This window comes from Polypterus senegalus, chromosome 16 (assembly GCF_016835505.1).
Source record: "Polypterus senegalus isolate Bchr_013 chromosome 16, ASM1683550v1, whole genome shotgun sequence".
In the NCBI taxonomy this organism is placed as follows: domain Eukaryota; kingdom Metazoa; phylum Chordata; class Cladistia; order Polypteriformes; family Polypteridae; genus Polypterus; species Polypterus senegalus.
The window spans coordinates 42,639,617-42,657,151 of NC_053169.1; the positions used below are offsets into that span (position 1 = coordinate 42,639,617).

Sequence of the window (17,535 nt, forward strand, 5' to 3'; positions counted from 1 at the left end):
ACTGCTACAGCACTGGGAGACTGACTGCTTTGGGCCACTCTTCCGCGTGTCGTCCCGTTGGGTGGAATCCCACAAGTGTTTAGAAACTTACTCACACCAGCCATGATTCTTTTTAAAGGTAAAGTGCAGGTTAATTTGTTTTATGTATTTTTACTTTATATTTTGTATTAATCATTTTTATATGAACAGTTTTGGGTTGTGGAACGAATCATCTGAGTTTCCATTATTTCTTATGGGGAAATTCACTTTGGACTGCGAGCACGTTTCCAGAACGAATTATGCTCGCAAACCGAGGTTCCACTGTATAGTGAAATTCTTATTTGAATGTGTTAATCATCATGCAACACGACCGCAGTCTCTAGTGCCATGATTAGTGAGTATTACTACATTACCTCCAAACTTCTGTCTGTCTTAACTGAAAAATTTCAGAACATATTTGTCATTAACAGAGGAGTAAAATTTGAGAATTTATATTATGCATTTTTTAGGCTTGCCCTGGAATAGGCAGCACATTTTTAAATGCTTTCTGTGTGAATCAAGTAGTAAACTAAAGTTTACAAATGTGTACCCACCTTTGTGGTCCCCAACAGTGGCATGAACATTCTGCTTGGCTCATTCCCAAAAAAGGCACTCTGCTATTTGTTTCAATATACTGTAAATAGTGGCACCACGTTTGTTTGACCACCGATAACCGAGTTGACATTTAATAAAGCATTGACAGAAAAAAAATTAAGCAAAAAGTAATAAACGCATCAGCATCTGGTCTACTATAAGTGAAGCAAGTATAGGAAAGTTAATCCTACTGAAATAATAGATGTTTTCTAGAAGATAAAGAAATTTTAATGGAGAATTTTTCAGTGGGTAAATGTGAGTGACGTTGTGGTACTATAGTTAGCTGTACTGGTTTATAGATCTAGCCTTGTGGCCCCTCTGTGTGAAATCAGATTTCTGATATTTATCTTTGTGCAGATTACACATTCCCAGTGTCTGTATAGGTATTCCTTTATGTTTTCTGTATTCCAGAGATCTGTATGTTAGATTAAGCAGTTAGTCGGTCATTAAGATCTGGAGAAATATGTGATTCTAGGCTGAGCTTGGCTTCTGTTTCTCTTTGACAAGTGTCTTTGAGGGACTGTGACAGAATACAAACGGATCAGTGTGGCTATTATCAAGGGAACTGAAGTGTTCTACAGTGGGCTTTGTAAGGTCTTTGATCTTACTGGGCCAAATGTGTTTCTTGCTACAATCTACTAGCCATCTGCCTGCATGGTCTATGTAGATGGCTGGAGACTTCAGAAAAAAGAATGTAGTCAATGGTGTTTTTGTATCTGCAGCTTATGAGTGTGTATTATTATAAGAGAAAATTGTACTTGAAACTACCTGCCTATTTAACCATGACATCCTGACATTTTTTTTCAGTACATTTTAAATTAGATAATGGAATCGTATATATAATTTAACTGTTTTATTTTGTTTCAACTTGTAGGGAAAAACTTGGGGGTTGGTGGCAGAAGTGGCACTCCAGCCACCATAAAAAAAAACAAAAAAACAAAACAAAAACCTCACACTGTTCTACTCCATCTGAACTAGTGTGTTGCTGAGGTGTCACCTGTTGCATGGCTGCACTGGTTCTAATCTGGATCCTGAGTTGGTTTGTCATGTGGTGGGTGCGGCAATGCGCTGTATCAGTGCATGCTCCTAACCTCTCCTCTCCTCTCTCTGATAAGTTTACATATGAGAAATCTTATTTCTTTTAACCAGGTATACACCCATGACTCTTAATGGTTAACTCTTCATTTACTGAGTATTTTCCACAGCAGTTTTTTGCGTGTGTGTGTATAATAATTAGAGTAGTTTGGCATGCATTAAGTATTTTTATTTATAATAATTTACCTTGTTTGTGTATTGGTTATTGCCTTATAGAATACCCAAGATTCTCTGGCTACATTTAGACTTCAACCTGGTGTCAATTATCCAGTGCAAATACCTGCTGGAGTGACATTGCAGACATCATCTGGTAAGAAGTAGTATTTGTTAGTCTTAGTGTATGAATTTTTGTTACTGGTGGAGAAGGCACACCGGCTTGTGTTGCTACCATACAGCTCCAGAAGCCTGGGGTAGGTTATTCCAGACCTGTGTCTGAATGGGTTTACCCCTGGTTCTTTATTTGCCCTTTGAAGACTGGGGGTCTGCCTTGTGCTTATTGCTGCCAGTAAGTGTGTGGTGTTTGGTTTTTTTTTTTGTAATTTTATTTATTGAAATTCTCCCATTTTATATAAAATTTTTGCTATATTTGGAAAGCTTCTTTTTGTAATCGCCACTTGCTAACAAAATGTTTCATACACACTAAAATCTGAACATACATAAACCAAAATAGATGGAAGCTTGCAATAAGACCTTATGTGCTGTGTATAAAAACATTTTAAGAAACATAAGTGAATTTAACGTTAAGGAAGATATCAGACCTCCATATACTTTTTATTGTGTCAAATGCAATATAGTTCACATTTCTGTTTGGAACTGAAGATCCTGCCACGGCAGTTTAAATATGCAGTGTCAGAAGTATCTTATTTGTTAGATTTGATTAACTAAACATATATTAGTGTTTAACTGACAACTTGACACACTGCCAGTGTTGTTCTGAATGAGTTATACGGTATATATATTCCTGGCTGTTGCAGAAGATTTGATGTGAAGGTAGCCCTAAACAACATGTAAAGATATCAGCAAAAAAGTATAGCAACTTTTTCTCAATGCACACAATACTTTTCTCTTTGTTTTGTAGGTTATTTTATTTTCCTTTTTATTGACAATGTTTTGTGTTATTTCAATTTTTTAGGTCATTTATATAAGGTAAATGTGCCTGTTATGGTGACCCGTGCCTCAGGAAATCAGAGAGTTCTTCAGCAACCAGTTCAGCCACTTCTTGACCAAAGAAAGCAAGTTGGTGGACAGGGCTGTGGTGTGCAAAACACCATTTTTCCAAATGTCTCTTCTCAAAGAAATGAAGCCATGCAGCAATGTTCTAGTGGTCAGGCTGTGCAGCAAGTGTTGATTGGACACACTGTAAACTCTAGTCAGATGGCAACACAGCAACAAGTTGTCCTTCAACCACAAGTGGCAATAAATCAAGTCTTACTTCAACACAGTGATAACCCAAGCAATAATCAGAGAGTCGAGGAAGCTCAAGATTGTAATCTTATACCGTCCATTGCAGATCCTATATCTGGCTTTCCGGTTCAACCAAATAAATCAAACCAGGTTCTGAATCTTCTTATGGAGGAAAGTGAAAATGCTACTTTCAATTCTGAAATATTTGGACAAGAGCTCTATGATGATGCAAATTCGGGAATTTCGGAAGGTGAAAAAGAGGTAAAAATAAAGCAATGCATGTTTGTTACTTTAATGATTGAGTGCATCTGTACAAGTAATAAATATGCCAACAAGCTAACCTTTTAAATTGGTTGTATTTATTCCTGGCCTCTTACAATGTACTTATTTGTGTATTTATTTATTCTCTGCTTTTAAGATTGACTTTAATACATCAAAGGATTACAATTTTAATGATCTCAAAGATGTAATTCAGATTGATGGTACCTATGACTCTTCATCAGAGGAAGATGTAGAAAATTTGAAAGAAGTTATGGAAAATGAATTTCTTGGAATTATTAGCACAGAAGATATTAAGGCATTAGAAGAGGATGATAGTAGCTGTACTGTGGATTCCTCAAGTGTTGGTGATGAAGAGCCACCTGAGGAGATTATAGAGGAGGCAAGTAGGTTTTTGTTTGTTTCTTATTCTTCGATGTCCAAATAATCTACTGTGTTGACTTGCGATTGAAAAACAGGATTAGTAGTTAATTGATCAATTTAGCTAATGTTCTGATTTGTTGATTTGTGCAGTAAGTGGATAATTGTCACTTGATTTTTGAATGTGATCAAAGTTCACACTCCTGTTTATGCTGTTGATATCTAGTGGCTTATATTTTAAAGGAGTGGTAGTGGTCATTAGGTTAAGGTATTGGTATGGTTGATTTTAAATTTAATTTTTATCTAAACATTTGTTTTGTTTTTGTTTAACAGTGCAGATTGTTCACTGGTAACTGAATTTGCAGAATTAAGTCAGTGGATACCAACTAATCAATTAGGATTGACTGATCTTCCAGAGGCCAGTAGTTGATCGCTTTCAGACTACTTTTTTTCATTATGGTCACGGTGCTCCTTTGGACCAATGAATTGGAGAGCAACCAAAAAAAGTATTAAGAAAAAACAATGACCTTAAAATATACACAAACAATTAAAATGTATATATGCACATATATGCAAATGTACATATGCACAAATTATGTTTGAGCACAAACATATTTGCAAAATGCACCTTTTAGATGAGGCAACGAACAAAGTTCAACTTGTACTGTATACCCACCAATTAAAACCAATTAAAAGCCTAGTACTTGACCCAGGCACAATACCTCCCTCTCTCGGGTGGTGGTGTAGTGGGTGGGGTTTTTTTTAAAATCAAACACATCTTCAGAGTGGCTAAAAGCAGAGAAACGCACTAGAAAAATTCTGTCATTAAAAGGTAAGCTTTAGTTACTAGACAACTTTGAAAAGGTTTTAGAGCCCAAAGTTTGTTTATTTGTATTCACATGATAGCTTTGTGAATAAAAAAAAAAAGCATGTAGATGACAACTCTGTAGGAAAATCATAAAAAGTAAACACAGTAAGTCACACCATTCTCTACTTAGTCCCCACCAATTGCATTGTGATTTACAGAAAAAAGGTTATGGTATAGCATGGATGTGTTATTTGACAAGGAAACTTTAAATCAAATGTACATATCTGAATCATATCAAGTATTTACAGTATAACAGAGAGCTGTGATAAATCCAGGCATTTCACATGCTCTAGTGATGATGAGAATGTATAAATATAATAAGTGTTCTTATGCTCGCACCTTAATTAACACAGTAATGGAAGCAACAGAGTTGAGCAGCAAGCGTGCAAAGTAGAGAGAGAATGTACTTTAGTGAGATTTAGATACTGGAGTGAATTTCAAAACTATCTTGATAAGAACAGGCCATTTAGCCCAACAAGCTTGCCAATCCTATTCATGTAGGCTGTCCAATATAACAGGGTCCGGGTTTAGTCCTTTAACCCTGCTTTACACTGCAAAAATTGTTAATGTGTTCCATATCTCTGCAAAATTTACTTTTTAATAAGTTAACTGTGTCCCTGGGTTCTTGTTGTGGCGTTTATTTTAAAGTAACAGCAGGAATCTACTTATTTTTATTTCCCCTTGGTGAACTCTTTTTTTGTGTGTGGATTTGTATTTTTTTTTTTTAATAAGAGTTTGTATTTTGTGATTTTTGTTCTGTGTTGGAATGGCCCACATATATACAGTATACTCATCACTCATGCAACAACAAATAAACAAAATGCAGAAATATTATACAGAGTATGGGCTGTACTGTACATACTTTTTTTTAATTTGGCTTTTAGTTAGTATGTATTAGTAAATCAAGTATGTACTGTAAGTTTATGTAGAACAAACTCAAGATTTCAACTCAAATATGATTACATTTTGCTTCTCATAACTGCGCTTAATTAATCTTTCACTAAATAAGGCGGAGGGAGAAAGATGTTCTGATATCTAACTTCTGAATCACTTTACCAAAAGTAAAGACTTCTGAAGTGAAGACTAAAAAATTAGAACAGCAGCAAAGTTTCTTGTTTGTTGGGTTTGTTTCACTGTATTTTTTTTTTAATAGTGTCTACCACTTAGTATCAAAATGTACCATGCAGGTATGGGGGCTTGTTCATGCTTGCATATGAAAGACTGTCCTCTTTACTATGTCATTTTGTCTGTGAGCAGGATCCTTTAAACTCTGAAGATGATGTAAGTGAGCAGGACATTCCAGATCTTTTTGACACGGATAACGTCATTGTTTGCCAGTATGATAAGGTATATATGTTTATCTATATCTTATTTTTCATAGTATTTTTTAATGCAACAAAAAACAAATGAGTATATTTTCTAAAAACATTCCATCAGTAAGTGAAGATGTGCATGACTAAAAACATTTTTGAATTGATTTGTTATACAACTAAACTGCACCTAACCTACTAAAAAATAATTTTGATTTGTATTTTGACAGTTGTGAGTGCCTTTCACACATGCAGACAGTAGCATAAATTTATTAGTAAACTGCTTGACATTAAGTGTTTGCATGAAGAAAATCTGGTGTTGATGTTCTGGAAGTCTTGACCAGGCAGGTTTCCCAAGTTAAGATCAAGTGTAATTACTGTAAATGTATCATCTTGCTATACTGCCTTACCAACAAAGGAGAATACCAATTGTGGTTTCTATCAGAAGAGAACCATGCGCCATCCACTACACACCCCTTATTTTACCAGATCCACATGTCAGCTATCCATTCTTTCAAAACACATCCTTCCACTTCACATCCAATTTTAGTGTTTCTGTAATAGTACCCAGAAATCTGTTCCTGGGAGCATGCATTCAGAAAGTTGTACTGCTGGCTATGAAGCAATTGTAAAACTAACTTTGCACTGCATTTATAAAGTTGAGGCCTGGCCTGTTCGGTTACAGTAAAAATATGAAGTAATGTCTTATAATGAGAATAATGTTTAATCACTGCTGCTCACTATTGAATTTTCTTTCATTCTAGGATCAATTGTGATATGTGATTGAAGGTACATATAGGAATACTCCATCAAAAATTATTTATTTTTTTAATATGTTACCTCATGTTCTTTGTAGTGGTGGTCTAGAAAATTTTTAAATCCTCCTATTTTCATGCAGAAATGAGAGGAAAAAAATTCAACATAATGGAAGCTAATAGTGACCAATGCTGTACAGTGGCAAACATGCGCAGATCTCATGTTATTTTTATCGCCTAATGCACATGTCAGTCATTCACAACACATGATTTTTTGCTGAAATATTGTTAGCTCTGGAATTCAGTACATGGTGTAAGCAGCAACACTAAAGCCTCATAATAGTTACTCTTTGAATTGATGACAGTACTAATGAATGGGGGGGAGAAGATTCCAGAAGTATATATTTAACAGTAATTCAGCAAAAAAAAGCATGTGTTTTTGTGCGTTTTGACACAAGTAATTTTGAGATTGTTTGTTTTTTATTTCCCTTTGATATTGTTTACATTGTTTACCGTTGTACAGCATTGGTTACTATTTGCTTCTATTATATCAAAATTTTTTCTGTCCATTCTGCATGAAAAGATGTGATATCCAAGAAAAATTATTAATCTGTAGAAAGTACATGTGGTACACAACATAATATCACTTTTTAGTGGTCTGTTGAATTAATGTGTTTTCTGAGGTGCTTTCCACCTTGTCATGTAAAAGTTTTAAATTAGGCAAAATTAGGGATATATTCTGATAGGGAGAAGTACACCATGATTTTTATGAAAAAAAATCTGCCTATTTTGAATCTGCTTGCAAATATCAATGCCTGGTGCTGCCAGGAGGTGTCATCTAAGTAGTAATTGCTACTGATATTTAAATTCAGAATTTTAAGCTTTAATTTAAAAAAATGAAGTTGAAAAATAGTGATTATATTGTAATTGACAATTTTCCATCTATCCTTCCATCCATTTTCTTACCAGGTCATGGTCACAGGCAGTGTGAATTGTTCCTGGTAGCATTAGGTGTAAAGCTGGGATGGACTTCTCCAAAACCCGTGAAGTAGATATGCAAAGTATTGTTTGTTTCACTGACATTCATGGATCATCATGTGTGTTATTTAAAAGTGGTTTCATCTAATACACAGTTGAAGTTATCTCTTTCTTGAGATCTTTTTACTTGAGGTTGGAAACTGAGTAGAGCAAGAATAGACCATTTTAAAAATTTTTCATTGTAATATTACTTCTTAATCATACAAAATTTGCAGTTCTTTATTCATTTCCCATTTCTAGTTTTCAGAGCCTACTATTTTTTTTTTCTCCTGTGTTTCTTTTTTTATTCATTTCTTATGGCTAGAACACAAGTCCTGGCTTAAAAAGCCAGGCCTAGTCACTCTTAATGCCAGCTAAAAAATTTTGGCACCTTGTAACTTAAGAATGCAGCCTTTGTGCCTTATCTAATAAAATGGTTGAATACAGACCAAATAACACTCGGGGGAACTGCTCTTAGAAACACCAGTTGGACAGCCAAGTGGGAACAGAGTACCATAAATCCCGGACCACTCTTGCTGAAGAAAACGTCTAAGTAATCACTAACACACTAACACATTTGATGTATTTGTCTAATGCTAATAAGAGAGGATCACTGCGTGAAACCTCAAAGGCCATAGCTGGAGTATAGCTGTTGTCTTGTAGGAATAACTAAACTGAGAGACCACATGACAAAGCATCACCTCCATAACTTGGATCTGAAATACACAGACAACACTCTAAATACCACTTCTTTATACTTTTGGTTCTGAAGGTAACATAGCTAGGAGCCAAGACGCTCCAGGGTAGTGACAGCTAATGTATTAGAATGTTGATTTCTGGTTAATGGTACTACAGTAGTTGAAAGAAATAAAATGATGTGAAGGGTAAATCTTTAGCTTTAAAACATTTCTCCTTTTTAGGTTTAGTAGTAAAGCTAAATTTAAATTGCTAAAATTTAAATTCAATTGCTTGAAGACAACCTTAAGGGTTACAGGGTGGCTTCTCTATGTCCAGCAGTTCTCTTCCAAAGGTTATTACTGGATGAGTTGTGGCAATGTGGTTCTGGGTGTGTTGTCATATTTCAGGACCATTAAGAGTTGCCTTGTAGCTTTGGTAACTAGTCAGTGGTCTGACCTCTTTCCTGACTTACAGGAAATTGCTTGAGTTCAATCCATCAGTCCTATTTCTTAGGATGTAAGGGCGGGTCACATTCATTGCAAAGAACTGTAGGTTGTGCTATATCATTATATTCCACCAAAGCTTAGGGCTGACAAATATCAACTTGTAGTTAGCGAAGCACCCATCTCTGCATTTCTGGCCTACTTCAATGACTGCCCTTTTGGTGGCATCTTGGGCAGATTGACAACTCTAAAGAAGACCTTGAAGGTTGCCTGGTGGCCCACTGTTATGAAACCTGTTTTCAGAGGTATGTGAAAACCTGCGCTATTTGCACTACCTGTCTGCCTGCCAGACAATTCCAGTCCTCCACCGTTATAGTGCCTGGAAAAAATATGTGGAATTGACCTCTTTGCCTTCCATTAAGACCCAGAAGACTATGCTGGTGGACTGTTGAAAATGGGTAGGGCAATTTGCCTTGTCCTCCTCCATCATATTAAGTCCGATGTTTACCCACTAGAGGTTGCCTGCCAGGAACTGTTGTGACTATTAGGTGTTCCAGAGTTCAGGAGCTCAGAAATGGTTCCTTTAATGTCAGACTGGATTGTTCAACATAGGATGGAAGTTTATCATATCCTGTGTAATCTCACTTAGTGAGTGAATCAGACCTTCAAAGTTATGGTTGCCTCCACTGTGAAGACCCTTCTGGCAAATGTGGCTTCCAGAGTTGTCAGTGGCACTCAGTTCAGCATGTCAGTACTGGTGAGTCCACATGCTGTGTTGGCTTTCAAAAAACAGATTGTGGAACACACGCCATGGCTTCTCTGTCTTCTCTCAGAAGTCATCACAATTTCATAAAATTCAATACCTTGTCCATTTTAACATATCTAGTTAAGAAGGGGGATGGTGGGGCCCAAGGCCAAGAAAGCCTGGTGGTGTTATCCATAGAAACAGGTTGTGAAGTACACAGAAGGGGTCCTGGTGTGGCTAAGGACTCGCCCCTGGTGAACCCAAACTTGTATATTTATAAGAGTGGGAGGGGACCTGGCGATGCAGAAGATGTACTGGTGGGACAAGTTGAATATCTTGGGCAAACTACTTAAAAAGTAGACAATCTCATTCACCCCTTTCATCCATTTATCACATTATTTACAGTTGTTTTATCCCCCCGACATTGTAAGGACTGTTAACTGGGATTTGAATTTTTTTGTGTGTGTGTGTATGTGTGGTAAAGTTTATTAGGAAACTGTGTTGCAACCCAAGGGATCTTTGTTAATAGGTATGTTATATGTTTATATTTTTATTTACCCTTCACCTGTGGTCATTTCAGTCTTGTTCTGTAGTGACTAATGTTGGTTGCCTGCATTCTAATTTAATTTTGCTGCCATACGAGGGTTAATAGCTTGTAATCATTCGCAGCCTGTTGGTGTAGGAAGGGTCCCATTCATTACAAAGAGCTGCAGCATGTGCTATGATGTTATGTACCACCTAAGATTGGGTGCGATTTAAATTTCAGCTGCTTGTTAAAGAAGTGCACATTTCTGAGTTCCAGACAACTTCAATGACCACCCTTTTGGCGGTGTTGCTCATTTGTTAATGATAAATTGGAAAGGACGAGAGAATGTGTGTTATTTAACATACTGATTAATCAAAACAATTCTAAATATGCTCATGAAATATTTGTAAAACTTAAGAATACGTCCGTATTATAAAGACATGGCTGGGATGCAAATTTTGATTTTTTTTTTTGTAGCAAAATGAAATGGAAGCAAATGATGACTAATGGGACTTTTTCTGCCTCTTTCTACAAGCTACGCAATGATGGAATAAAAATAAACCTTTTGGAGCAGGTTATGAAGAGCAAAAGGCTTTCTGTGTATGGTTTTGGGGCGAGTTTGTACTAAAATTACTTGGTGAAAGCATTGCAATTACAGTTTTAAAGATCAAGAAGTCTTGTAAGAATGTAGCAAAACAGGAATGAAACCAAGATGCTCGAACTTACATATTTAACAGATGGTGTTTTTTTTTTTTTTGACTGACCCACTTTAAATCTATATGACCTTCGTTTTTTATTTTTTCATAGGTAAATATGATAATGGGAAAACAAAGGTTTTTTCATAGTAATTCTTGTGTGTGTGTGGGGTAATCAAAGTTTCATCCTGAACCTCAAAGGGTTATTTCACTGTGATATAGTAAGTGGCCAAAGATTTTGTTCTTGTGAAGTAAATATGCATATTTTAAGTTTATAGTTTTTGTGGTTTATGGTGTACGTTTGTTGCCAACATGGATGTCTGAAACTACAATATCCAATATTCTGACAGAATTTGTAATACTAGAAGAAAAATCTGCCTTTGGGGATTTATTTCCGCCTGGTCAGTGTTCCTATGGCCCAGGACATTTCATAAAAATGTCCTAAGGTCTGTCTCACCTTAGATATTGAGAATATTATTATTATTTAAGGAGCTATAAAGAAGAAAATGGTTTCCATAGTGGAATGATGTATAATGAACTGAAGAGTCACAGTGCATGATGTGGAAGACAATATATTAGAGCAGCTGAATTCATTTTGTCTTGAATAACTAAACATGATAAAAAATTGTGAATGTTGGGAATGCAGAATTTGAACTGCAAAATTGAAGCATTACCATTCCCAGTTTTCCAAGAACAATCTTGAGCTAATGAATTTAGAATGGGAGAAATTTAGTGAAGCGTTTCGTAAGTGGGGATAAAACTCTAATACATCAATATGCCCCAAACAATAGTTGAAAAACTGGAAGCATGTTAATTCTGCATGGTCAAAAACTCAAGGGGCAAAGAAGGGCCGTCAAGATAATGTGCACAATATTTTAAGAGTTTGATGGTGTATTCCATTTGATTACATGACACACAAGGCGCACATAATTGGACAATATTGCATTGCCACTAACAGAAAAGAAAATCAGTATGTCGAGGAACAGCAGTGCCAATCCACCATCCCACTTCAGTATCACAGAGGTGCTGCTACTCACACTGCATGAGTTGCAGAGGCTTCTCAGTGAGCTTAATATGAAGAGATGGGCAAGTGCCACCTTTTACCCAATATGAAGGACTAGCTTCATGTAATATGCTACGCTAATGATGTAGACATCAAGGCCGCTAATGAAAAATGCTTGCCACAAGCAAGCTATTGTTTTGAGTACAAGAGAAAAGCCTTACAAAATTATTCCCTGTAAAAACAAATGTTTGTTACATGTTGGAAAATTTAAATTTGTATAACTTTACTGGTGTTTTGTCTAAGTCAGTTTTAAAAACATTTGGTAATACATTGTATGTGTCATACTAGATTATCCTAATAAAGTGATTTTAGATGGTATTCAAACCCCTTCATTTTCTGTAAACTTTATATAATTATTAAGACCCTTTGCTGTGGCCCTCCAGATTGTGGTTAGGTGTATCCTGTTTGCCTTTATTATTCTTGACATGTGTCTGGAACTTGACTAGAGTCCACCTGCGGCAAAATGAATTTACTGGTCATCATTTACAAAATTCCACAATTCACAGTGCATGTTTGGGGGGAAAAAATAAGTGATAAAGTCCAAGGAACACTCTGTTGGCCACCGTGATCAAATTGTGCCGAGGCATCGATCAGTACAAGGGTATAAAACCATTTCTAAAGCATTGATTGTTCCCAGGGACATTGTAAAATGGAAGAAGTGTTGCTACAGTTGGCCAACCTGCTAAACTGAGTACCTGGGGAAATTAGCACTTTGGTCAGGGAGATGAGAAAGAAGCCATTGGTTACCGTAACAACTTCAGAAGTCATCTGCTGAGGTTGGAGAACCTATTTTGAAGGACTGCCTTCTTAACCAGAACTCCATCAATCGGGCATTTATGGTAGAGTGCCTAGAGGAAAGCTACTCTTGAGTAAAACGAATACGATAGCCTGGGTGGAGTTTGCCAAACAGCATTTAAAGGACTCTGGTGAGATGAGATGCAATTCTTTGGCAGAACACCAAGCACTATGTTTGGCGAAGACCAGGTGCTGCTTATCATATGTCTAATGCCATCCTGCTGAAGCATGGTGGTGACAGCATCATGCTCTAGAGATGCTTCTCCGCAGCAAGGAAAGAGATATTGGTCAGAATTGAGGGAAGCATGACTGCAGAAAAATAGAGAGGGATCCTTAAAGAAAATTTGCTCCTCAGTGCATGCAATCTCAGACTGGCATTATTGTTCACCTTTCAGCCCAAAAATGACACAAAGCATACATCCAGGACAATGCTGGAACAGCTTTGGAACAAGTCTCCGACTGTCCTTCAGTGGCCCAGCCAAACCCCAGACTTAAACCCATTGAATGACTTTGGAGAAACCTGAAGATGGCAGTTTATGGATGCTTTCCATCCAGGCTAACAGAGCTTAAGGGAGTCAGCCAGGAGAAATGGGATACATAAATCCAGGTGTGCAAATCTTCTAGAGTCTTGACCATGAAGGCTTGAGGCCCTACTTGCTGTTTAAAATGGCTTCTACAATATATTGAAAAGGTACCAATGTAATGTAACAAATGGACTTTGTCTTTGTGGTTGAGTGTAGATTGATGGGCAAATATGGCAAATGTAACCATTTAAAATGTAATCTTTGACACAAAGTGTGTGGAAAGTGAAGGGGTCTGAAAACTTTCTGAATCTACTGTATTTTTAGTTGTAGTTTTGCATGTAATGTTCTGGTCATTGCGTTAATTTGGTTTCGACGTAAATATTTTGAAAATGGTGCCCTTTCAAAAACCAAACCAGTGTTCATTTAAGTCTTGCAGAAATGGTCTGAAGTCTTTCACTGTTATGTTATTGCATAAACGTGTTTACAATGTGTATTCATAGATACATTTATGATCATTGTTTATGGAATTCTTCTTGTCCCAAGTTTAAACCAAGAAAATGGTGTCTTAAACAAGCCTTGTTAATTTTGCTATGACTTAGACAATAGTTCTTAAACGTTGTGCTGTATACTAATGTTTGTGTGTCTTCTTCTCTTTCTTTTTCTTCAAACTGTATACCAACCCCCTGCCAAGTAGATTCATCGAAGTAAAAACAGATGGAAATTCTACCTTAAAGATGGAATAATGAGCTTCAGTGGAAAAGATTATGCCTTCTCAAAAGCTATTGGAGAAGCAGAATGGTAAAAACCATGTAGGAAAGCAGTTACTATAAAATCTTTTGGTCAAATCTGTAGTGTTCAAGAGAACAAAACATTGAAGTATTTCAGGGTAGACTATTTATTAATTGTGTTTCCTCATAAGGATGCAAGTTTTGAGTAATATCTAGATAGTGATAGAATTTTTTTTTTTGTTATATTGTAGAAACTCCATTTAGTTAGTATAGGGCGTTTTTGAGTTGAGCTGATAAATGTTGAATTATATCTGATTTATTTTTGTTAAGTATCATCAACGAAGATGGTAGTTGTTAAGAATTAATGCTATTTGAAGACTTTTTTTTCTTATTTTGTTTACATCAAGTTGCTGTTGATAAAATACTTGAACTATACAGGATTTATGTTTAGACTTCTCTTTCAGCTATTACAATAGTTTGGTTTTTTTTTTGTCTATATAAATTAAAAATGCAGAATTTCATGTTTAAAATGTGTGTCATATTTGGACAGTTGTATTGTCAACTGTCGCCCATTTTTTATATTCACACTTTATCAGCCTTCATTATAGATGAGTAAATAATGATAAAATGTGTGATTTTTCTGAACCACAAGTGATTGAATTGTGCCCAGTGCCATGAGAATAGATGGTAATCTTGTGACTGTGCCGAGTTGAGTATTTTTGAAAATAAGTGGATCCACTTATTCATTAATTCCCACCGTTTAATGATGGGCCTTTCAATTCACTTGACTCGTTCAGTTCTTTCGAACTACTTGTTTAAGTGAATCGGTTAATTGTATTCATTAATACTGCATGACCCTGGGGTTGGCAGCAAAAACAAAATAAGAAAATTTCGCCTTTTGAATTATGTCAAACAGTCTGCATTGACAAAAATTATATGTTAAACAGATCTCCACGTTGAAAATCCAAGATTAATTACAGTAGCAACTCTGTGCTAATGGTAAGAATAAGATGTGGCAAATTTTAATAACCATCTGGGGGGTCTTTTGCCAACAACTGTGGTTTAATCACAATGTATTTTCTGACAGAAATGGCACCCTTCGTATTTTTCTGAGAGAGTCTTGTGGACATAAACATTGACAAGTAATTGAACATCCTTCTGGATATTTTAAAATCATTGTCAAATCCTTCCAGTACATCCAGTTAGGTCCTCAAAAATCTGATTCCTGCGAGCTGGATCACCCTCAGAGAATCGCGCCACATGGCCGTAGTGCTATAACTGACACTCCCTCACAAAGCAGGTATTGTGCCTCATTTGGAACTCCGTGAGCAAATGTTCATTTGACACAAAGTCAAACCAGTGGCACCCAAGGATTCTCCGAAGAGAGACAGTACTGAAGGAGTCCAGTCTTCATCTTTGTTCACTGGATAGTATCCATGTCTCTCAACCATATAGCAAGACAGGAAGCACCAGGACTCTAAAGACTTGGATTGTCATCCTCATCCAGAGACATTGGGAGTGCCACACACCCCGTTACAGCGACTTTGTGACCACAACAACCGAACCCCGCTCTCCCAATATGACTGGATTCAAAGGAAGAGTCACCAGAGACCTGAATGTTGCTGCCAAGGTAAGTAAATCTCTCAACAAGGTCGACACTCTCTCCACAAACAGACACACTGCTCCTGGCTGTGCCCAAGAGGTCATTAAAGGCCTGGATCTTGGTTTTTATCCAGGACACTCGCAAGCCCAGACACTCGGACTCCTCACTCAGTCTCTCGAGAGCCCTGAACAGAGCCTCCATTTACCCTGAAGATCACAGCCTCATCAGCAAAGTAAAGATCCATGAATCTCTCTTCATCATCAGATGCTCCATAGGTCACATCCATCTGACAAAATTTTATTAATTTTACACATGAAGGGAACATTCAGGATTGACATCTGCCCATACTCAATTGGATAAATTCAACTCTCGAACAAAATGATTAAAAAAAAAATTAGACCGGAGCCTACAATTGGAGTCGTTATTTTTCGGTGCAGTGTGAACATTGCTTTGTTATCTACTCTGTTGTCACTCTGATTTTCTAGGCACTTAACGACTGTTAAACACGTCTGCCTCGCTTATTTGAATAAATCTTCACATTGTGCATTCAAAGCTTGTTAACTGTTGTAAATTAGAATTCCCTGTCATTTGATACGTTTTATGCCTCTGTATGTACCGCTTAGAGCAGTGGGTCATGACCCATGATGTCTATAATTAAGATGCACTGACTCATGAATTACATTTGAATTGAGTTAGAAAGGGTTGTGATGTATTGCTGCTTGCAAAGGTTAAACAAACCATCCAGACAATGATCGGCGGCCATGCTTCAAATGGAAACTGAACAATGATCAGCAGCTATTCTCTTGGTGGGAATAGGACGATGATCAGCTGTTCCACAGAGATTATGGGCTGTGAAGATGCAAAATTGGACTGTGAAAAAAATTATTTTAAGAACCACTATCTTATAATATTGGGATGTTCAGGACCCCAGCATGCTTAAATGTAATAATTAACCAGTTACCCCATGTAGTGGTGTATAATGTAGCACAAAGTAGGAGGTGTTCATTATATAGGCCTAAGCTTCTGCAAAGAGAAGAAATCAAAACGTTGCTGAAAAGAAATAAGATCATTTTTAAAATATAAGATTTTAAGATTGAAATAAGATTAATTCAGATCTGCATAGTAAATTGGAGTAAATCTACCAGTTTACGTGATATTTTAGTAGTGCATTCTGGTTAGAAGTGATTTTTTTTTTTTTAATGAAATGTCCACATTGTACTTGTACAAAACACAGTAGTACCGACAGCACTATTGTCATATGTGCTACTGAAAACATGGTTTGCTCGGGCACTTTTATGCAAGTATGAGTTGAGTTAAAATTAGCATTAGTATAATAGTTTGTTTTTGATTCCAATTATTCTGTTGGCACAAAATATTTCATGTGATCAAGTAAACCAGTTTGGTTCTCTAAATTATTTGGCAGCAGGAAGAGCAATGCAACGATGACAGGTGTGTGTATTAATTTATTCACGTTTATGGGATACTACGACGACAACATGTGAATACAGCACTGCAGCAAAATCTGAAAGGCAATCTTAATTTAATGTGTACAAATGACACCTCGCAAAAGAATTTATGGAGTATCACTAATTACAAGAATGTTTTGCTTAAGCAGAAATTTTGAAATAATTATCATAAATATAACATTATTACTGCTAGAGGTAATTAATAATAGTAATTAATAATAATAAGGTAAGGTAATACTGACTAGTGAAAATTATGGGTGTTACTATATATGGAACTGTTCACAAAAGAGTATAGTAAGGTTGTCTGAATTTTAGATGAAGGTGTACAATATACAGTTAAACAAGACTCTGTGTTTCATAAAAACAAAGTCACAAGTGTGGAGGTTCATTTCTTCTAAATACATATATATTGTCATTGTTCATGACCTGTGTACTCCTTGCTATAAACCATTATCAATTTAGAAGAGACCTTAACAATGTATAAAATCTGTCTGTCTTATTTTGAGGATGCTGTGCATAGTAGTCCCCAAATCTTGCATAGTTCCATTCAAAGCCAGCAGTTTATATGG

The 17,535-nt window shown here is 36.4% G+C and overlaps 1 protein-coding gene across 1 annotated transcript in view; it reads left to right on the forward strand.

The window, feature by feature from the left end:
- The window catches only part of LOC120516436 (stonin-1), a 157,624-nt gene extending 143,442 nt beyond the window's left edge, over positions 1-14,182 (forward strand). The window contains exons 7-11 of the mRNA XM_039738089.1: positions 1,924-2,017; positions 2,840-3,372; positions 3,530-3,772; positions 5,876-5,965; positions 13,864-14,182. Of these exons, the coding sequence (XP_039594023.1) occupies positions 1,924-2,017; positions 2,840-3,372; positions 3,530-3,772; positions 5,876-5,965; positions 13,864-13,971 (1,068 nt within the window). The 3' untranslated portion in view covers positions 13,972-14,182. The remainder of the gene's footprint in view (positions 1-1,923; positions 2,018-2,839; positions 3,373-3,529; positions 3,773-5,875; positions 5,966-13,863) is intronic.
- Positions 14,183-17,535: the final 3,353 nt, after the last annotated feature.